Source organism: Macaca fascicularis, chromosome 1, assembly GCF_037993035.2.
Source record: "Macaca fascicularis isolate 582-1 chromosome 1, T2T-MFA8v1.1".
In the NCBI taxonomy this organism is placed as follows: domain Eukaryota; kingdom Metazoa; phylum Chordata; class Mammalia; order Primates; family Cercopithecidae; genus Macaca; species Macaca fascicularis.
Window position 1 is genome coordinate 119,510,032 of NC_088375.1, and position 22,494 is coordinate 119,532,525.

The 22,494-nt window shown below is 36.0% G+C and overlaps 1 protein-coding gene across 4 annotated transcripts in view; it reads right to left on the reverse strand.

Moving 5' to 3' along the window:
- Positions 1 to 9,461, reverse strand: part of SYCP1 (synaptonemal complex protein 1) — a 110,796-nt gene extending 101,335 nt beyond the window's left edge. For 2 of the 4 annotated variants that reach the window (XR_010583610.1, XM_045365098.2), the window contains exons 1-8: positions 9,306 to 9,461; positions 8,759 to 8,888; positions 7,675 to 7,759; positions 7,096 to 7,139; positions 6,877 to 6,930; positions 5,661 to 5,825; positions 4,574 to 4,641; positions 3,586 to 3,659 (exon numbers count right to left, since the gene is read on the reverse strand). Coding sequence is in view for 3 of the 4 variants with exons in the window: in XM_045365098.2 (XP_045221033.2) it covers positions 3,586 to 3,659; positions 4,574 to 4,641; positions 5,661 to 5,825; positions 6,877 to 6,930; positions 7,096 to 7,139; positions 7,675 to 7,759; positions 8,759 to 8,866 (598 nt within the window). In the remaining variant the exon portion in view is untranslated. Of the gene's footprint in view, positions 1 to 3,585; positions 3,660 to 4,573; positions 4,642 to 5,660; positions 5,826 to 6,876; positions 6,931 to 7,095; positions 7,140 to 7,674; positions 7,760 to 8,758; positions 8,892 to 9,305 lie in introns of all 4 variants that reach the window. The other 2 variants (XM_045365107.2, XM_045365102.2) reach the window with 1 other exon arrangement.
- Between the last annotated feature and the right edge of the window lie 13,033 nt (positions 9,462 to 22,494).

Here is a 22,494-nt window from a genome sequence, read left to right on the forward strand (position 1 = left end):
AAAGATTGAACAGGCTCTCATCTCAGGGACTTTGCACTTAACTGCTTCCTCTGCCTGAAATATTCTTTCCCAAAATAGATGGCCCACTCCCTTACTTTATTCAGGTCTCTACCCAATGTCACTTAATCAGAAAAAACTTCCCAATCACACTGTCCCAAAATATTATCTCCTTAAGCAGTTATCACCTAACATACATTTTATTTATTCACTATGATCTGTATCCTCCCCCCTCACTAGACTGTATACTCTTTTTTTTTAAAGTTCTGCGATACATGTGCAGAATGTGTAGGTTTGTTACATAGGTATACACGTGCCATGGTGGTTCGCCACACCTATCAACCCATAATCTAGGTTTTAAGCCCCACATGCATTAGGTATTTGTCCTAATGCTCTCCCTCCCCTTGCCCCCATCTCCCGACAGGCCCCAATGTGTGATGTTCCCCTCCCTGTGTCCATGTGTTCTCATTGTTCAGCTCCCACTTATGGGTGAGAACATTTGGTGTTTGGTTTTCTGTTCCTGTATTAGTTTGCTGAGAATGATGGTTCCCAGCTTCATCCATGTCCCTGCGAAGGATGTGAACTCATTCTTTTACACAAAAAAAAGAATCCCATTTAAAAAGTGGGCAAAGGATATAAACAGACATTTCTCAAAAGAAGACATTTATGCTTCCAACAAACATATGAAAAAAAGTTCATCATCACTGGTCATTAGAGAAATGCAAATCAAAAACCACAGTGAGATATTATCTCACGCCAGTTAGAATGGCGATTGTTAAAATGTCAGGAAACAACAGATGCTGGCGAGACTGTGGAGAAATAGGAACTTTTTTCTTTGAGAAGAGCTCTTGCTCTGCTGCCAGGCTGGAGTGCAGTGGCATGATCTCAGCTCACTGCAACCTCTGCCTCCCAGGTTTAAGCGATTCCCCTGCCTCAGTCTCCCAAGTAGCTGGGACTACAGGTGTGTGCCACCACGCCCAGCTAATTTTTTTTGTATTTTAGTAGAGATGGGGTTTCACCATGTTGGCCAGGCTGGTCTCGATCTCTTGACCTCGTGATCTGCCTGCTTCAGCCTCCCAAAGTGCTGGGATTACAGGCGTGAGCCCCTGTGCCCAGCCTAGGAACACTTACACTGTTGGTGGGAGTGTAAATTAGTTCAACCATTGTGGAAGACGGTGTGGTGATTCCTCAGGGAAATAGAACCAGAAATACCATTTGACCCACCAATCCCATTACTGGGTATATACCCAAAGGATTAAATTCTACTATAAAGACACATGCACAAGTTTATTGCAGCACTATTTACAATAGCAAAGACTTGGAACCAACCCAAATGCCCATCAATGACAGAATGGATAAAGAAAATGTGGCACATATACACCATGGAATATATACTCTTGTAAGAGTAGAGACTTTGTTCACTGCTGTTTTTCATCAGCATCTAGAAGATTTCGTGACATAGCAGGCACTAAAAAAAATATTGAATGAATGAATAAAAGAAAGAAAAAAGCACCACAATAACAAAAAGACTGGTCAACAACTTAAGGCAAGAATCTGTATAGAGTTTACACTAATAATAAGGCAAGTATCAAGACTTTAAAAAAAAAAAACTTTCTACATGTCACATCAAGACATACCTCAACTTTAGTCTATTAAAGAGACAAGCTTGAAAAATGTTGGGTTCTCTAAACCTTCCTCACCATCTGATCTCTAACTTAGCTAAAAACTAAATGTAAGAAAGAACTATCGCCAGGCGCAGTGGCTCACGCCTGTAATTTCAGCTCTTTGGGAGGCTGAGGCGGGTGGATCACGAGGTCAAGAGATGGAGACCATCCTGGCCAACATGGTGAAAGCCCGTCTCTACTAAAAATACAAAAAAATTAGCCAGGCGTGGTGGCAGGTGCCTGTAGTCCCAGCTACTCAGGAGGCTGAGGCAGGAGAATCACCTGAACCTGAGAGGCGGAGGTTGCAGTGAGCCGAGATTGTGCCACTGCACTCCAGCCTGGCCACAGAGTGAGACTCCATCTAAAAAAAAAAAAAAAGAAAGAAAAAAAAGAAAGAACTATCAGACTTGTCTCTCTAACCCAAGTTATTTTCTGCAAGATAGCCAATGCACTATCCTTTTACCCTATCACTGTACTTTTCACCACTTTTTATATCTAGGCAGAAAAATTTAATCTTGAATGTTGAATACACAGGATATAGCAGAGGAGCTGGTAGTGGCATGGTACATTCTGGAAGATATATATAGTTTTAAAAAGCAAGGTACTACAGGCAGGGACTAAAAATAAAAAACCTGGCCGGGCGCAGTGGCTCAAGCCTATAATCCCAGCATTTTGAGAGGACAAGATGGGAGGATCACCTAAGGTCAGGAGGTCAAGACCAGCCTGGCTAACGTGGTGAAACCCCGTTTCTACTAAAAATACAAAAAATTAGCCAGCCGTGGTGGTACGTGCCTGTAATCCCAGCTACTCGGAAGGCTAAGGAAGAAGAATTGCCTGAACCCAGGAGGCGGAGGTTGCAGTAAGCCAAGATTGCACCATTACACTCCAGCTTTGGCAACAAGAACGAAACTACATCTCAAAAAAAAAAAAAAGAATAAAACACCTAACAGTCAATGTTAGAAATAACGATAATAATAATAATAAAATACCCAACATTTATTGAGCACTTTGCACTGTTCTAAGCATATTTATTAACATTTAATTCTCAGGACAATACTAAGAGGCATTTAATTAATAAACAGAGTGACAGAGAGACTACATAATTTACTCAAATTATTCAAGCTCCCCAGGTGGACAAAGACTGAAAGTCTAAATTTGAGCACAGGCTGTCTAATCCTTAAGCCCAAGCTGTTAAGTAGTAAGCTGCATGATACAAATTAAAATTTTTACCGAAGAAAAATAGAGACTATCCTGAAAAAGCAGGCAGACAGTATTTCCCAATGGATTCTTGGCAGAAACAAAGTAAAGTCAGTGTCAAATTATGGCAAAAATAAAGACTATTATTTTTTATAATCACACATTTTTTTTCATCAAAATGGGAAAAAAATCCTACTTTACAATTTAAAAAAATGAAAACATGCTTAAAAATTTTTACACTGTTCTTTCACATACACAACACAACCATATTATAATATTTCAAAAGAATGTTTCTTTAGGAAAAATTTGATAATTCTATTTAGATTGAATATAAACATTGCACCACTGCTCATAAATACAATGGCTTTAGCAAAGCCTCTACTGCTATTTTCTATTATGAGCATGGCTATGTATCTTATTCTTGATTGAATTTCCTAGTTGTTCCAGACAAAGATTAGTCTCAAAATCATACCTTACCTGAAACCAGGATTAACTATAAATACCAAGAATATACCTTTTGACATATATTACCTTTCAAAAATTTTTGAGCTTTCAAAACTCAAAGAACTGTGACTCTCCTTATTACTTACATAAAAATAGTCTGAGGCACATATAATTTGTTCAAATCAGAATTGGTTCCAAAAATTAAAAAGACAATTTCTTCCCCTCTCCACCTCTACCAGTAAAATAAATGAATAAAATCACATAAAACAAGAAAGATACTTACATTTCTTTGTCTTTTCTGCAGATCTAGCACAGGTTTCTTTGAGTAGATTACATAAATGCCTTGTGGCATTATTCCTGAAACAAAAGAAAGAGTTTGCCTGTGTGTAATCTGATTCCAAAGCAAAATCACATTGTGTTATGAAATATATTGTTACAATTTTTAAGAAATTTTTAAAATATTATAATATTTGGTATATATCACGTTATTCATAAATGACTATATGAAGAAACAGTGGGTTGACCATACTACTAGCAAAGATGATTTAGTAATTGCCTCCCTTTAAAAGTAAAAGTTCTAGTAACTGGCCACTAAAATAAACAAATAAAAGTGACAGCTCCTTAACAAGTTTCTACCCAAGTTGCTATCAATAAATTTTCAGTAGACAGGTCTAGATTTACCTAAGGAAAATAATGAGAATAGGTTGGGCCATTCATTAACAAATTAATATATGTCTAACCTTCAAAACACAAAATAAGGTAACTTTCTGATTAGGCATTCATTATGTGAATAATGAGACCTGTGACTATCTTGAAGTTACTAACACATATGGCAGTTAGACTTAATTTTCTAACTTATCATTTTTCTGTAGAAATAAACTGTTACATTTTCAAAAACAGGAATTTGAGTAAGAATTAACTTGGAACTAAATTAAGCCCTATTTTGTAAGTACTGTACTCAAGGCAGCAGTGAAACAGACAACATACATAGGTAGTTGCAGATACAGAATTATCAGGCATCTTTTTTGACACCAAGGAATGTTTATTCCTGATGCCTGACATTTTAAAAAGGAAGCTGTTAGTCAGTGACCACAGTTTGCCAAACACAAGAATGTATGTCTTCCTTTTTCCATAGCACTCAGATATAATTCTACTTATAAATTCATATTATATAACATATAGAAAGTGCTCAATACGTTTTTGAAAATTATTTTAGTAGTAAATTTGGAATAAAAAATGTGAAAGAACAAATTCATTAAATTACTACTTACTCTTTTATTAAATCTTTATTTTCTTGAATTCCTTCTTCTAATTTCAAACTTACTTTTTCATTTCCAAACTAATTTATAAAACAGAACAGTTCATCACATTTTGCTTATTAGCAAAAATAAACATGAATATAATCATTAAGCAGTATTTCTTTACTAATGCACAATAGTCTAAAAGAATTTTCTTTCCACATAAAAATGAAACATTTTTGTAATAGCTTATGATTTCCTTTAAGAATATGGCCTTCATCAATCTAAAATAAAGATGGCTAAATCATCTCCAAAAAACATTCAACAATATTTTAATGCAATATTATCTTCTCTAAATATTTTGAAGTAATGTTTTATCTTTGTGCTAACACAATGTCACATTTTAACATTTTTTTCACTTTATGCTACACAAAAAGTTACACAGTTTCGGCCGGGCGCGGTGGCTCACGCCTGTAACCCCAGCACTCTGGGAGGCCGAGGCAGGCAGATCACAAGGTCTAGGAGTTCAAGATGAGCCTGGCCAATATGGTGACATCCCGTTTTTACTAAAAATACAAAGATTAGCCGGGCGTGGTGGCAGGTGCCTGTAGTCCCAGCTACTTGGGAGGCTGAGGCAGAAGAATCACTTGAACCCGGGAGGCGGAGGTTGCAGGGAGCTGAGATGGTGCCACTGCACTCCAGCCTGGGTGACAGAGGGAGACTCTCTCTCAAAAAAATAAATAAATAAATAGTTACACAGTTTAAAATTTAAAGTGTTATCTGCAACTATTGTACTCTAAGAGAATATATTTATATAAAACATCAATAGGAATAAAAATTGAAACTCTTTATAAAAATTAGAATCATTAAATCAATTTTTATATAAAGTGATTTATTATTTCCCTAATCATTTGCACTAAACATTATACAACTTGTCCTCTATGCTTATTCTTAAAGTTAAAATGTATCCAGTATTGATGTAACTTTTAAAAAGCATTATCCTTAAAATATTCATCACAAAAACAAGATCAATGCAATTTATCCCAAATAATACTCTACTTTCAACAGTATTATGATAAGATTTACTATACTATGTTTACAATTCAAAATTTTATCATACTTGCAGTTCTTGAATGGCTTTTCGCTGTGCTTCAATTATCTTTCTGTTTTCTTGCAACTTATTTTCTTTCTGTTTCAGTTCAGCTTCTATACTTACTTTCCATTTTTTTATCTTTTCAGCCTCTTTATACAGTTTTGAATACACTCTGCTCAATGCCTCTGAATTCTATTAAAATAGGTTTTCAAAAATTAATTGTTCAAAATTCTAATATAACCAAACTACGGTTGCCTACTGAAAATATCCATATACTAATAGTTGAGACCAAATGTTTCCTCAATTTAAGCACTAATAGCATACTGAAAGCCACATTAACTCTGTTAAACTACTAAGGCAATATTAACTACTTCATTAAAGTTATTGGTCATTTGACTAAATTATACCTTGCTGAATAAAATGAAATGGCTCCATAAAAATATTTTAGTTAGTGAGAGGATCTGGCTGGTTAAAAGCTAAAATAAATCAAACTATAAAAATCTATAAATCTTAACAATGGTCTTGAAACACTTTGATTATACAAACAGTTTGAAGATTCACTAAAGGACATGAAGTTTAAAATATAATGACAAGAAAAATAAAAGTGAACACAAGATATCATTTTCATCAAGTCTGATGTTTTAGATAGATTTCCTGCCTTCTTTTAAATCCACATTATATTGTAAATATCAGAGATTTTTAATCACATCAATTTCTGCTGGTTGATAACTTTTTCTTATAAAAATATATAAATAAGTTCTATATATTTTAAACTGTTTGGTACTATAATCACAGCAACAAATATCTAGTACCTTACCAGGCTGTGGAATTTCTCTTCATTTTAAAGACATCTATATGCCATAAATAAGAAATATCTTTATAACTAAAATCAAAAGTATATAGCATGTCCTACAAATTCCTTATACAATAAACCAGCCAACCAGTCAATTTCATGTATTAATTAAAGGCTGATTTTGTAAAATACTCTCTTGATACTATACTTTTCACGTACAGTACCCATTTCCCCTCCTCTTGATTTCATGGTCTAAAACGAAATTGCCTCTACATAAATGGAACTTTCATAACCCAAAAAATACAGAAGCAGGAAAAAAGGTTTTAAAGGATATATCTTAAAACATTAACCAAATAATAATCCTTTTGAAGCTTCAAAAGAAATATACATATAGGTAATAAGTTATATTCCAATTATAAGAAATTTAATATGAATGGAAAATCTTCTGACCTCCAAATCAGAGTCTTTTAGTCCTTCCTGATAGTGACAGTCAGAATTACCAACCTAAAAAAATAGATGTTTCTATAAGAAAATACTTCTGATAAGAGCTTCCAAATAATAACAATTAAATACAGAAGACTAGTAATGCAATAACTAAAGACTGTTTTCTTCAAATAAGCAGTTCATTACCTAAACAGGTTATATCTGTATGTACTATGCTTAACTGACCTGCTCAAGCATGGGCAAGAAATTAACTTTTTGTAAAGCAGGATCTGCAAGATAAAAGACGACAGGTATTAAATATGCCAACATCTTTTTTTCTTTCTTTCTTTTTTTTTTTTTTCTTTTTTTGAGAGAGAGAGGGCGTCTGGTTCTGTTGCTTAGACTAGAGGGCAGTGGCGCCATCATGGCTCACTGTAGCCTCAAAGCCTCCATCTCTAGGGCTCAAATGATCCACCTTAACCTCCCAAGTAGCTGGGACTGCAGGCACATGCCACCACGTCCAGCTAGTTTTGGGGGTGGTGGGGTTTGTTTGTTGTTTTTTTTTTGGACAGACAGGATCTCCTTATGTTGCCCAGGCTGGTCTCACACTCCTGGCCTCAAGTGATCCCCCTCCCTCAGCTCCCTCCCAAAATGCTGGAATTACAGGTGTTAGCCACTGTGTCCAGCCTTATTTTTTATATTAAGTATTATATCTAGCTTTTGTGTCAATAATACTGATATAATACATTATATTTTCAATAACTAGCGATATATATAACACAATGTTTCCATATAAGCTGATACACTGCTTTTCCAGGCTCTTACCTGAATCAATGTTTTCCCCATTTTTGGAGAGATTAGTCATTGCAAATGGAAACTCAAAATCATCTTCAGTACATTTGTTGAAACTCTAGAGACACAAAGAAGTTCTTAAATATGCTGTTTCATACCACTCTGACACTAATAGTGTAATATATACATATGTAATATACACCTGCTTAAAGAGGTCACTATAATTGCAAATCCTTTAACGTACATACATGTTTAAAATATCAAATGCGTTTTCTATATAAACAAAGAAAAACTTCTAATTAGATATTTCCACTTGTAAGATGAAGCTAAACTATAAATTACTCAATATATGGCTTTGTAGGTATTCAAGAATAACAGTAAATCTAACTAGTAGTATAGAATAATATTAGCAGATTGCTTCAGTTTATGATTTCCCTTGATAGAATTAAAGATTGTCTTTACTCAATAGCATTTAATAATATATTATTGCCTATAGCAGCAACAAGAATTTTTTTACAGCATATACAAGTAAAATATTCATTGCATCATTGCATCTCCAATATAAGGATCCAGATGATAAATTTTTTAAAATAATTTTTTTAAAGCTCTGTTTCACCTGGGAAACTTGGTATAATTCCTCCTATCCAATGATAACTCCATTACACAAATGAATTTCCCTCTTTGTCCTATCCACTAGGAAGCTCAGAGTCAAATCTGAAGCCCAGTCACAACACGAATTATTACTCATATATAGGCATTTGTCCAAATAGTCCTCATTTTTCTTGATAATTTTCCTAATTTTCTCCTAACATATTCTACTGCCTTGTAGTATCTGTCCTATAAGTTGCCTCGAATCAAATACGGGAAGAAGGAGGATTAAAATAAGCAGGTTCCACTATGTATGCAGAGTTCTACGGCAGCAGTTATTATTTAAATGAATGATGCCTACATAATAATGCTCACTGTTCATTTAAAGCAATGGGATTCAAAATTCTTGGGTAAATGACACCATTTATTGAGAAGAAATAATTATAAAACACCACCAGGAAGAAAGTACACTTTTCTTCATTTCCCTAAAGTTAAGAAGAGTCCAATTAAGAGTCACATGGAAATTTACCTTGAAGAAAGTGGAATCTCCTCCCAGGGTCTGAGGTTTCACCGCAGACACCTGACTGCTGCTTAATCTCGGTGGTACGAACAACGTAAAGGGCTTTTGCTTTTCCATTTTCTGTTACGGTTGTAAATATCTACTGCCCTGGGGGCGGGAGGGGAAGGAAAGTTTTTTTCACCGTGTGCCGTGAATACACTATGTATTCTTTAAAGTGATGTTTACAAACTAAATGGCTAAAAAAAAGGAATCCACGGGGCTCTCGCTACAGTGGAGCCCTACAAGGTCGCTTACCGCGGAGTGGGCAAAGGGATAAACCCTCGTTTCCTTCTCCCTTTCGCCCCACCGCCCGCCGCCACGCTGGCCTGAAAAGCAAGCCCGTTCCCTTCTCCTGCCCTGGTAGATTCCACCACATCGCCAGGAGAACTGTCTTAAGTTCCTGGACCACTATTCAAAAGAAAACGGCGGCGGGCTGCGGCGGGGAGGCGCAGTAGCACAGTATCGCCCCGCTCTGGGCTCAGTCCCCAAGAAAAGAACTCGGGGCACCTGCCCTCACCTTTGAAGAACTAGCGGGAAACCGTGGGCTCCGTGCCCACGCGAACTGCTACCTATGGTCTATGAGGGCAACAGAAAGAACCAATAGCTCCCGCCTCAGAACCTCAGAAAAGGCGGGAAATCGCTCAGGCTGAGCGGCCCGGAGCGCGTGGGCCCCGGGCGGCTGGCAGTTCAACGGCTAAATAACCGTCGCTGCGTGGGCTTGCCAGGCTCCCAGGACCTGAATCTCGCGAGATTTCCCTTCTCGCTAGGAACAATTCCTTCCCGGATTCTGTATTTCCTTGGAGTGGAAGTTCTTTAGGCTTCTGTTGTCGAAGAATGCTGGGGAAAATGTCAGGCGCTATGACAGACTGAAGCTGAGAGTGAAAAATCCATTTCTGCCCTCCAAGAGGTCCACTATCTTAGGAAGGAAACAGATGGGCAAACAATTACAAAGTCGTATAATCATTTAGGGTGATTCCTATGATAGGGACGTAGGGAAAGTGGCTCTCACGGTGGCTTGTGGAGTCAGGAGAAGCTCCACACATGTGGTATGGTTCTGTTACTGCTTCACATAAGAATGAGTGAATGGAGAGTTGGCTAGGCGGGCTATTGGCTCACGCCTGTAATCCCAACACTTTGGGAGGCCAAAGCGGGAGGATTGCTTGAGCCCAGGAAGGAGTTCAAGACCAGTCTGGGCAACGTAGTGAGACCCTGCCTATCCTAAAATAGCCGGGTGTGGTGGCGCGCACCTGTGGTCCCAGCTACTTAAAAGGCAGAGAGGGGAAGATCGCTTGAGTCCTGGAGATAGAGGCTGCAGTGAGCTAATGATCCTGTCACTGGCTCCCGTCTGGGCAAGAGAGCCAGATTGTGTCTCAAAGAGACAGAGAGAGGAGAGAGAGAAGAGAGAGGAGACAGAGGAGAGAAAGGGGGCAGAGGGAGGAAACGGGGGACAGCGGGGAGAATGGAGTGAGGGGGGAGAGCGGGGAGAAGGGGGAGAAGGAGAGGGAATGGGAAAAGAGTATTGCTGGCTGACGGAAGGCTAGCAAAGGCCTTGGAGTTGTAAGAGAGATTAGTATGACTAAGCCCAAGAAGCGTACTGTGTAAGGATTAAGTGGAGAAAATGGCAAGAGATGACACTAGAGATTTCAAGAGCATGGTGGCTCACTCCTGTAATCCCAGCACTTTGGGAGGCCAAGGAGGGCGGATCACTTGAGGTCAAGAGTTTGAGACCGGCCCGGCCAACATGACGAAACCCCGTCTCCAGTAAAAATACGAAATTAGCCAGGCACGTGGCACACGCCTGTAGTCCCAGCGACTCGGAGGCTGAGGCAGGAGAATCGCCTGAACCACCGGGGAGGCGGACGTCGCAGTGAGCTGAGATCGCACCATTGCACTCCAGTCTGAGCCACAGAATGAGACTCTCTCAAATAAAAAAAGAACGAGCGAGAGAGCAAGTATTATAGAAAGGCCTTGAAAAAGTGTCTGGATTTTAGACTTTGTGGACGGAGATCCCGAAGAATTTTGAGCAGAAAGGATTACATGATCGAGTTCAGAAGAAAACTTGTAGTATGAGGAATGATTTAGGCTTAAGAGACCAGAGTAGGGAGACAGTTTTAATAGCCTGGGTGAGACATGAGGACCTGAGCTGTGACACGGACAGTGGAACTGAAGAGGAGATGTCAAATGTAAAAGATATTTAAGAAGTAAAATTAATAGAATTTGATAACTTTTTAATAATAAGTGAAAGAAAGGGAGCAGTCTAAGATGACTGGCTGGTTTCAGGCTTGAGTAACTAGCTATTATCATTATCCTAGTGCTAAGTTACTTAATTTTGAGCAATAAAATAATGAGCTCCATTTTGAATATACCATTGACTCTGTTTTCCAACTTTCTCGGGGCATCATAATACAATTGATGCTTTTTCTAAGGGCTTTAGCAATATTTTTAAGAACTCACTTTGTATAATCAGAAACAATCATTCCTGATAAAATTTTTGAGCAGTTAAGGATGATCCAGTTTAACTCCTTCATTTTGCTATTTAAGGAAACTGAGTCTAGATATTCTGAAAAAGATAAGGTACTACCTCAGAGGTATCACCTCAGAGAGATGATACTAAGAATATACACAAAGTATCACCAGAGGCAATAATTGATCTAATTAAAATTTTTCATTCAATTGAGAGTATAAATCTAATATCTCAATATTTTTAAAAGTTTTACAACAGTGAAAATTTCAACTATGATCACTTTGTTCTTTATTGAAAATCAAAATACTACTCCTAGTGTTATATTAAATTTACCATATTTTATTTACTTAAAATCAGTCTTTCAAAGCAATGGTGCCACCATAGAATTTCTCACTTCCATGTATTTCACATGAAATTTAATTTAACATATTAACATCCTGTCCATATAAGGACTTAAATATTTGTAGAAAGATTTCTGGTTTTAAGAACTTCGTTTTTTTCCACAAAAGATGTTGGCAAAAATGTTAAAATATTCTGCCAGAATGAGAAGCAAATTATGTTTAATTTCCAAATATATGTTAAAATATTTTAATAATTTATATTTTAATTTTTCATTATTCTCGCCATCACACAATTTCTACTTTTTTATAAAGCATCTCTTTTTTTAAGGCATTTTAAGAAATGATAAGATTTGAACAGGTTTTGCTTGTCTTTAATAATTCATAAAATGCTGTAACAGGAATACGTTTAAAATGTTACTTCCTTATTCCATCAGTCTGGCTTTAGTTAATGAGGCTCACAAACTCTCTTTATTCTGTTGTTGTTGTTGTTGTTGTTGTTGTTGTTGTCACTGTTATTGCTGAGATGGAGTTTCACTCTTGTTGCCCAGGCTGGAGTGCAAGGGTGTGATCTCGGCTCACTGCAACCTCCACCTCCCAGGTTCAAGTCATTCTCTTGCCTCAGCCTCTGGAGTAGCTGGGATTACAGGCACGCACCACCATGCCTGGCTAATTTTTGTATTTTGTTTTGTGTTTTTAGTAGAGACAGGGTTTCACCATGTTGGTCAGGCTGGTCTTGAACTCCTGACCTCAGGTGATCCACTCGCCTCAGCCTCCCAAAGTGTTGGATTACAGGTGTGAGCCACCACACCTGGCCAAACTCTCTTTATTCTGATTACAACCATTTCCACTAGCTAGCCTTTCTTATATCCATAAATTTATATATTTTCATTCAATGTTTTACTCAATGAAAAAAAGTGAAGCTTCTTTAGGTAATAACTCTCTGGATCCTTTTGAAGGAACCATGAGGAAACAACTTTTGCTTTTTTTGAGTCCAATCATAAAAGAATCCTAGATATCCCTCAGTGATAGTTCTATATTCCACAAAATTTTGATAAAATTTCGATGAGCATTGATGATGTCCATTTTATGGTGATATGTTGGTAACACAGCAATATCGTTCATGTTGTCCAAATCAGTCATCCTATATGATAAAGTAAACAGTTCAGATTTAGGAAGTTTAAAACAAACTACAACATTCTAAAACTTCAGCAAGAATACAAATTTCACTTCTCAGAGAGTAAAGTAGCCAATTTGGGGTCCTTTGTTTTCCAAGTGCTAAGTATTTCTGAATGGTTGTAATTCAGAGTTTTCAGTTCAGTAAACTTCCATATGAGATAAGCAAAAAGCTGTGGGTCTTTTGGATGATACATTTTTGAATATTTATACAATATTTGTAAAACTGGTTCTTCTAAATTTTCCATATATTGCTTATTCTTAAGGCATGGACGATCTGAAAAATATCATCATATTTATCTTAATGTATATTGGAAAGTAGCAAAAGATAAATAATCTTTTAAAACAATGCAGCTTTTAAATAATAAAAAACAAATATTTACTGAGCCCTTAATATATGCTAAATATTATGCTAAGTGACTTGCCTCTATGCATTATTTTATGTAGTTGCCACAATACCATATGAGGTTAAGTTCTATTATTACCACCATTTTCCAGATGAGCTTCTTGAAACTTAGAAAAATAAGTAATTTCCACTAAGTTACATAGGAAAGAAGGGTCAGTAAGTAGTTATAAGAATATAAAAGCAGCCAGGCCAGGCATGGTAGCTCAAGCCTGTAATCCTAGCACTTTAGGAGGCCGAGGCTGGTGGATCACCTGAGGTCAGGAGTTTGAGACCTGTCTGGCCAACATGGTAAAACCCCATCTCTACTAAAAATACAAAAAATTAGCCAGGCATAGTGGTGGACACCTGTAATCCCAGCTCCTCAGGAGCCTGAGGCAGGAGAATCACTTGAACCCAGGAGGCAGAGGTTGCAGTGAGCCAAGATCACACCCCTACACTCCAGCGTGGGTAACAAGAGCGAAACTCCGACTCAAAAAAAAAAAAAAAAAAAAAAAAAAAAAAAAAAATTTAAAATCAGCCAAGGGCTTACTTGAAATTAACAAAAATTCAGTAATTTTCCCAAGGTCAACAGTAAATAAAAGGTAAAGCTGTTCAAGTATCCAGCTGTAAAATATAAGAGCCAACCAATAATTTATTAATGTTTAGACAGCATTCATTCATCCGTCCAGTCATTGTGCTAGTGATACAGCAGTGAACGTAGTAGACAAAATTTTCTCCCTTCACTGAGTTTATATTCTGGGTCTGAGAGGAGTCAAGGAGGAAAGAGACATATACACATTTTTAAAATGTGTATATGTAATACACACTTAAATGTAATAATGTAATATAGCAGAGTGGTGTGTTATAGAGGGAAAAAAACAGGGAAGAGGATAAGAATTTAGTGTAAGGGGGAGTAACTAATTTTCAAAGGCGAGTCAGAGATAAAATGGCATTTAGCAGAAATCTAAGATAGTGAATGAGGGAGTCATATGACTATCTGGGGAAAGAGGTTTCTGGGCAGGAGACTTATCAAATACACTAGAACCTGTATCAGGAGCCTGCTTGAAATTTTCTAGGAATATCTACGTCAAAAGCAGCATGGCTGGGATGGAATAAGCAAAATGAATAGTAATAGGCAATGATGAAAAGAACTTTGGCTTTAATCTGTGTAAAATAGGAAGCTATTTAAGGGTTATGAGCAGAGGTGTATCACATGATCTGACTTACATTTTCGAAGAATTACTCTGGCTCCTGTATAGAGAATAGATTCTAGAGAGGCAAGGGCAGAAACAGAAAAAGCCAGTTAGGAGAGTAGTTTAAATTAGGATTGTAAGGATAGAAATAGTAAGTTCTGGTTTAGTTCTGGATATATTTTGAGAGCAGACCCAGTGGGATTTGTTGTATATTTGATATGGGTATAAGAGAAAGAAAGAAGTTAAGAATGACAAAAAATTTTAGCATATACGATTTCAAGGATGGAAAATACCATTTAGTAGAGATGGAGAACAAATATAGAAGGATGGAGCGGGAGGCAACTAGGAATTCACTTTCAAGCGTGTTAAATTTGATATGCCTACTAGATATGCAAGTTAAAATCTTGAATAGGCTATTTAATGGAGTTTGGGGGAGCACTTCAGGTTGGTATGTATAATAAATTTAGGAGTGGTCAGCATATATATGGCCTTTAAAGCCATGAGATAGGATGAAATTGCAAAGGAAGTGAGTACAGAAAAAAGAGAACTGAGCCCTGGAATATTCTTGTCGTTTGTCACTGTGGCAGATGAAGAGGAATTAACAAAAGAAACTCAAAGTGCAACCACTAAAGAGGAAAATCAAGAGTGTGTGGGGTCTTGGAAATCAAGAAAAAAAATGCATGTCAAGAAGGAAGAAGTGATCAACTGAAGCCAAGTGATGAAAGTGTTCTAAGAGAGAGGACGTGATCTGTTCTGTCAAATGTAGCTCATGGGTCAAGAAAGCTGAGGACTAGGAATTGACCACCGGAATCAGCAATGCCAAGATCCTAAAGATATTGACTAGTTATGGTGGTATGGAGAGGAGAGGACATAATGTTACTGTATAGGGTTTAGGAGTTAACCAAAGGAACAGAGACAGGAGTATACACAACCCTTTAAAGAAATTTTTTTCTGTGAAGTGGAACAGAGAAATAAGAGAGTAAATGAAAGTGGATATGAGGTCAAGAAAGCATTTTTTAAGCTGCAAAAAATTATAGCATGTATATAAGCTTAAAGGAATGCTCCTGTAGAGAAGAAAATTGTGATAAAACAAAATTGGTACATTTGGCTGTAATTAATAATTTAGTAACCACAAACTTCATCATTTCATTGCCAAATTTAATACAGATTTTTACCACTGAATGGTTTTCACATGAAAAAACTTTTTACCTGAAAAAACAATTGTTGCTGCAATCAGAGCATATTCAGTATTAGTAGTATCAGGTTTGCTCATTCTTCTGTAGAAGTAAAACAGTGTGGTAATAAATTCTTCAGTAATACCTAAAAAATTGATACAAAAATGTATTTCCATCCAAACATAGGGTAGAATCAAACATATGGAAATTATCATTGTATCTCAAAGCAGTATATGAAAGTGAAACATTATATACAAATTTTTCCATCCAATATAACATTTCATACTGAGTCATATTACCAGTTAGAGTAGTATAAGGACATTCTTCATTGTAACATTTTTCCATAGAACAGATAAGACTTCTGTCACCACTCCTACTGTGACAATTCGGTGTATAATCTGAATGATTTAATATTCTCACAGAATCTAGTTAAAAGGAAAAATATAAAGCCTGAATTTTTTTCTAATCTTTAAACTCAATCTTTCAGAATCCAGCATAGTTGTTAGATCAGAAATACTCCCAGCAAATGATAGATTTATAATTTTTATTACTGAAACATGAAGTTAAATTAATAGTTTGTAGTTTATAGAAAGATTGTATAGGAGACCCTTCAAAAATGTGTTTTCCATAATGCTATATAATTAAAAATAGCTTTTTATAAAACAACTTATAAAGAGCTATTATGAAGTATTTTTGCCTATAGTAACTGGCAAAATTAAAATAAAAAATAGCTCAATGTGATACAATTTATTGCTAAATTTAACAATAACTATTAACATTAAAGTTAGAAAGAAATCCTTTTTTACTTTCAGAGTCTGATTCTTTCTGACTGTAAAGTGGGGCCCCATGGAGAAACATCACTTCAGTTTTTGATCCTTTCTGTAGTGCAGTTTGATCCTCATTGGTCAAATTTTCAAATCCTTTAAAGAGAAGATCACATAATTGTTTGAAATCGATAATGAGAAGATAATTTTCAGACGTAGTATTTTAACATTTTAAATTATTCATATAATAGTATGAGTCCTAAATGCTCCCTTAGAACAATCATAATATCTTACTTCAAATCTGAAATAAAATTTTGATTCCACATGGTAATATTTTGGGACACTTTTATCAGGACTAAATAATACTTTTCCTATGGCAAGAGCAAATTAAACATAGTGGATTTAGCCTTGAAGAATTTATGTTTAGAATGAGACATCTGTACATGTAAATAGATAGCTAAGTTTTGGCCAACAGTGGTTTGATATTTCAGTATTGTACAGGGAATTTTCTTTGTTACATGCTTTATCGAAAAAAAAAGTCATTTTCCAAAAACAAACAACATTTTGTTTGTCTTAATTCTCAAGTCTTTGAAGTCATTTGAATAATTTTATTTTTTTATTTTTAATTCTTATGAGTATAGAGTAGGTATATATATTTATGGGGTACATGAGATATTTCGATACAGGTATACAACATGTAATAATCACATCAGGGAAAATGGGTATCCATCACCTCAAGCATTTATCATTTCTTTGTGTTGCAAATATTCCACTTATAGTTTTGTGAGGTTTTTTGTTGTTGTTTAGAGACAGCGTTCTCAGTCTGTCGCCCAGGCTGGAGTGCAGTGGTGTGATCACAGCTCACTGTAACCTCGAACTCCTGGGCTCAAACAATCCTCTAGCCTCAGCCTTCTGAGTAGGTGGAACCACAGGCATACACCACCAGGCCTGAGATTTTTTAATATTTTGTTGAAATGGGGTCCTGCTGTGTTGAGTCGACTTGTCTCAAACTCCTGGGCTCAAGTAATTCTCCTGCCTCGGCCTCCCAAAGTGCTGGAATTACAAGTGTGAGCCACTGCACCAGCCTCTTTTATTTTTAAATGTACAATAAATTATTGTTGACTATAATCAACATGTTGTGATATCAAATACTAGATCTTGTTAATTCTAACTATATTTTTGTACCCATTAACCATCCTCACTCCCCTCACCACACTACTCTTCCTAGCCTCTTTATCTGAATTCTACTCTCTGAGCAGTATTTTTAAATATTTAGATTTTTCACCCATCTGATTAAAGCAGACAAAATAAACATATTTTTGCATTGACAGGCAGCTTTGTGAGCCCAGGAGTTTAAGATCAGCTTGGGCAAAATGGTGAAACCCTCTGCATACAAAAAATACAAAAATTAGCCAAGCATGGTGGTGCATGCCTACAGTCCCAGCTACTCAGTAGGCTGAGGTGGGAGGATCACATGAGCCCAAGAAGTCAAGGCTGCAGTGAGCCGTGATCATGCCACTGCACTCCAGCCTAGGCAATAGAGTAAGATCCTGTCTCAAAAAAAAAAAAAGAAAAAGAGAAAGAAACAAAAAGTTGGTGAAAAAAATAGAGAGATTTTTTTTCCTTTTCCTAAAATACCCACTTCCCTTAAAACAGGGAACTTTTTATAAAATTAGCTTAAGTATTAAATTAATTTTTCCCAAAGGTAATTACCTGGGAGCCTCTTGGTAAAATTCATTAGCCCACATATGTGTAGGACTGCTGTCTCTGAAAGTCGCAAAAAGCTCAGTTCAGAATTTGCATGTTCCTGCAGCTAACCCATAAAAAAGCAATAAGATTAATAAATTTTATTTTTTCAAATATCTTTTGAAATTTTAAGCTGTTATGCTTGTGCCTTTGCTTCCTAACATAATTATACATTATTTCTTTCAGTAATGAACACAAACAAATTTGTTTCTTCTAAAGGAATGGTATATTTTTGATGAGCAGCCACAATGTTATTAATGAGCTGATGTTCCTCTTGAGTTAGTTCCATGCTTTCCTGAATCTATAAGAAAACATAGGAGGAAAATTATAAATATAGAATTCATAGTTATTAAACAAAACATCATAATTAAAGAAACAAATTTTATAAGAAAAACCTTGCCACTTTTCCAGATCTACTGGTGGATGATAGAAATGTGTTGTCTACTCCCTCCTCTTCCACTTTCATGTTAGAGTAAAATCAATTATTCTGCTTAAAGTTCTTTTGAAGTCTCCTCGATTTACATTGGATTTCTGTGAGCAAACCCGTGCTATTACAAAATTCATACAAAGTGTTTTCAGTATGACAGATAACAGGATTAAAAATTCTCTTATATTGTACATGTATATATACATACATCATCATAGACTTGTCTTTTTACAAAGAAGCCTTCTTTTGGGCAAGTATGTACATAGCAATTACATTTACTACATTACTTTCTCCTTTTCATTCCACAACTGTCTTGTCTACTTAAAAGTACATAGTCATCCTAGACATAAATTATACATTAATTTTGCATCTCCAAATTATAAATTTAGACTTTTTAATATTAGAACAATTTTCACATTAATTATATTTTGGAAACAACATAAAATATCAACTCATAAAGCAGTTGAACTACCTTAGCTACAGGCTTTTATCTTTGATTTTTACATCATACAGTCAAGAGAGTATCTTGTGATGTTCAAAATCAGCTCGGTCAATTTTTTTCTTATAATCAAGACAAGGCAGTGGACACTCTTTATAAAGTGAACAATTTTTATTTTTGGCTTGCCACCTTTACACATCTTTGAATCTTCAACTAGAACTTCTACCTGAAGAGCAACAATTGTTGCTAAAACTAACCAAATATTGATCTTTATCATTTGTAATGTTTGTCATTTTTTCATAAGTATTTAAAACATAGCAATCACATAAAAAGTATGTCAGGAGCTGAGGTAGAAAAAAACAAAAACAAAAGCCTTAGCCCCTTTCTAAATTATTTCATTATTTTGTTGGGAAACAAGAATATATCAAAACATAAAGCCGTTTAAAGAATATCAAATATTAAAATAATTAGAACTGAATACACAAATGCAAAAATTATATAAAGAAAAGGAGTCATTAAAATCAGAGAGAATTAATTGTGGGGAGGCTTACTGAAGAGGTATATTCGAAAGAGGTTTTAGTTATGAGAAAGAAGAGTACCCTAAAGGAAAAGGCAATGGCAGAGAAGTGAAGATAAGTCATGAAAGGGTGAAAAATAAATTCATAAAATCTTAGACAGGCACAAGACAAAATGGTGGTAAAGAATTTCAACTACAGAAAGATTTCAAATTAACAAGAATTAACTGTTTGGAAAGAGAAATTATAGACTCCTTTAAAGAAAGGAGACATGCAGGAGTTTGAGAACAGCCTGAACAACATGGTGAAACCCCATCTCTGCCAAAAATATAAAAATTAGCCAGACGTGGTGTGTGTGTCTGTAGTCCCAGCTACTCGGGAGGCTGAAGTGGGAGGATCACCTGAGCCCGGGAGGTCGAGGCTTCAGTGAGCTGTGATCACACCACCGCACTCCACAGACTGAGCAACAGAGTGAGATCCTGTTTCAAAAAAAAAAAAAGGAAAAAGAAAAAAAATAAGGAGTCATGTCAAAATGGAGTCCATGATATGTGGGAAAAGGGCATGTTTTTAGTTACATTCAAGCAAGAAATGAGACTCACAACTTGGTGCCTGTATATAATATTGATGACAACTTAAAGGAAACAAGTCAACCTTTTTGGACAGCACAAAATAAAATGGTCATCTAAATGGTTGAAGAAATTATTTATAAGCAAGTGTCCTTAATGCATTTATATCTCTTCAACTGAAAAACATTAGTTTCTATAGAATTGAACTATAGTCTGATATTGGAGGAATAGTAGATAATAAGAGAAATGTCATTAGAAGTCAGAAGACTTCATAATGATTTTCAAAAAGAGGCAGAAAGATAAATTTCATACAAACTACACCTGAACAATTTGTTTATGGAAGCTCAAAAGGAAAAGCAATAATCAATGAAACCCAGTATAAATTATAACAGAACAACTAATCATGTCAGCTTAATTTCAATTCTGTCTTCGACAGGTTTCTTAAAATGGCAGATCAAGGAAATACTTTAGACAAAGTATATATGGAATTTAACACATCATTTCACAAGTCCTCTTAATATGTGCTTAGAGCCAGAATTGAGATGTAGGTTGGATTCAAGATTGTTGGTGTAAAGTAATAACTACTTGAGGAACCATATTCAAAGAAAGTTGATAAATAGATGAATGCCAGTCTATAAGAATATTTTTAATGGTAAGTCATAAGGTTTCGTACTTCATCTAGTTCTAGACAATATTTTAAACCACAATATGGATCAAATTTGTCAATGTTATCTTAAAGAAATAACCCAAACATCATATGACAAAAAAAAATTTTTAAAGCTCTTCAGACTGAATATTATGCTGAAATGTAACAAAGGAAAAGTTTACTGAGGATAGATATTAGGACCTGAACATGATGTCAGTCCCTGACTTTTCCAGTGCTCCTTAGCAGGAAGTGCTAGTATCTTTAACCTGCAAGGTTGGCTTTGCAATGTTTTTGAACCAATCTTGAGTAACATGAAGGGGGACACAGTCACACACATTGTATTTCTGACTGTAACACCACATAATGTTTAACATAACCAATACTGGAGCTGGTCAGCATGCCTGGGTTTGAATGTTGGCTCTACCACCTAGTTAGCTATGTGACTCTATGACTTGCTTTCCTCCTCCATAAAATGGAATGATAAAATGCCATTTTCATTGTGGTTATAGTGAGAATTAAGTAAGATATGTGGAAAAATGCTTGGTTCTATTTTTTATTTTTATTAGCTTTCTGTTCAGCTCCCCAGTGAGAGTGAAACCTTCTCTTGAGCCTTAACCTATTTTTCTAGTGGCCTATAAACATTCTTAGATCTCACCAGCTCCCCTGAAAGTATAGGACTTGGTCTCCTATGTCTGCAACCTTTGGCTAGGATGTTAATTCACTGGAACCATGACATTACAACTCATCTAACTTCAAATGACTCCCACTACCTGGGATATCCTGTGGTAATCATACCTCAGAGTGTGGTCAGGGGACACCCTTGCTAATAAATCAGATTTGTCCTTGGCATACAACTTTTGAACTTTGTAGAGTGAACTGGTTAATAACAGTAAATTAATAGCAGTACATGTACAAGCAAAAGGAGGTAGTCTGTCAACTCTTAGCTCAATATGAGATAATAGTTTCAGGGTCCAGACTTACTAGCAACCAGTAAGATTGAGCTGAGATTAAAACAGAGAAAAAGGGATCTATAGTGCAGCCACCTTTAAAAGCCAATGTGCTCTTAAACTATATTAATATACCCATAGTATCTAGAAAGACAGAAGTATTTGAATTCCACTCTGCTTTGCACATGTTTGATTACCATATTTGGTAGTTGACATGATACTTTAAAATGAGAGAAAGGAATCCATGAGGAACAAGATAGCTATATTCAGACACTTAAAGTATCATCACATGGCAAGGGAATTCGGACTCCAAAGGAAAGAAAGTAATGTTGTACAGGCTCTGTTTGTACAGACTTCTATAACTATATATGAAACTGAAAAAAAAATTAAGCAAAAGTATGTTAGTTCAATTTAATGGTAAGTGTAGTATGAATATCTATGGTAACGGTGGCAGGATCATAAAAACCAAAGTCATGCATTACTTTAGGGCAAACTTGGGGCAACCCTCAATTTACTAGGTCTTGACAATTTCAAATTTTACCTGAGCCCCATGCTCCTGTAAAATTGCAAAAGCTAAAGGAATCTTCCCATCCTTTTATGTTCCGGAAAATGGCTTCCTGCAAAGAGCTACCTTTCTCAATCTGACTTAGGTAAGACTCGTGGATGCCCCTTTGTTTACCTATGACAAAGCCAGATGCAGACCATGAAAATTCACATTCTCTGCTTCCTGAATGATTATCTCAACTGTTTTATCCCCACTGATCAATCAAAACAAAATATGTATTAATCAAACTTTGGCTAACCTTCATTTCTTGCTCCAGGCCCTGAAACTTTGATCTACCCTAAGCCTGAGCCAGCAAACATAGCTTTCTGAGACTAGGCTGGACTCAGAGTAAAACATTCTCTGATACATTTTCTGATCATA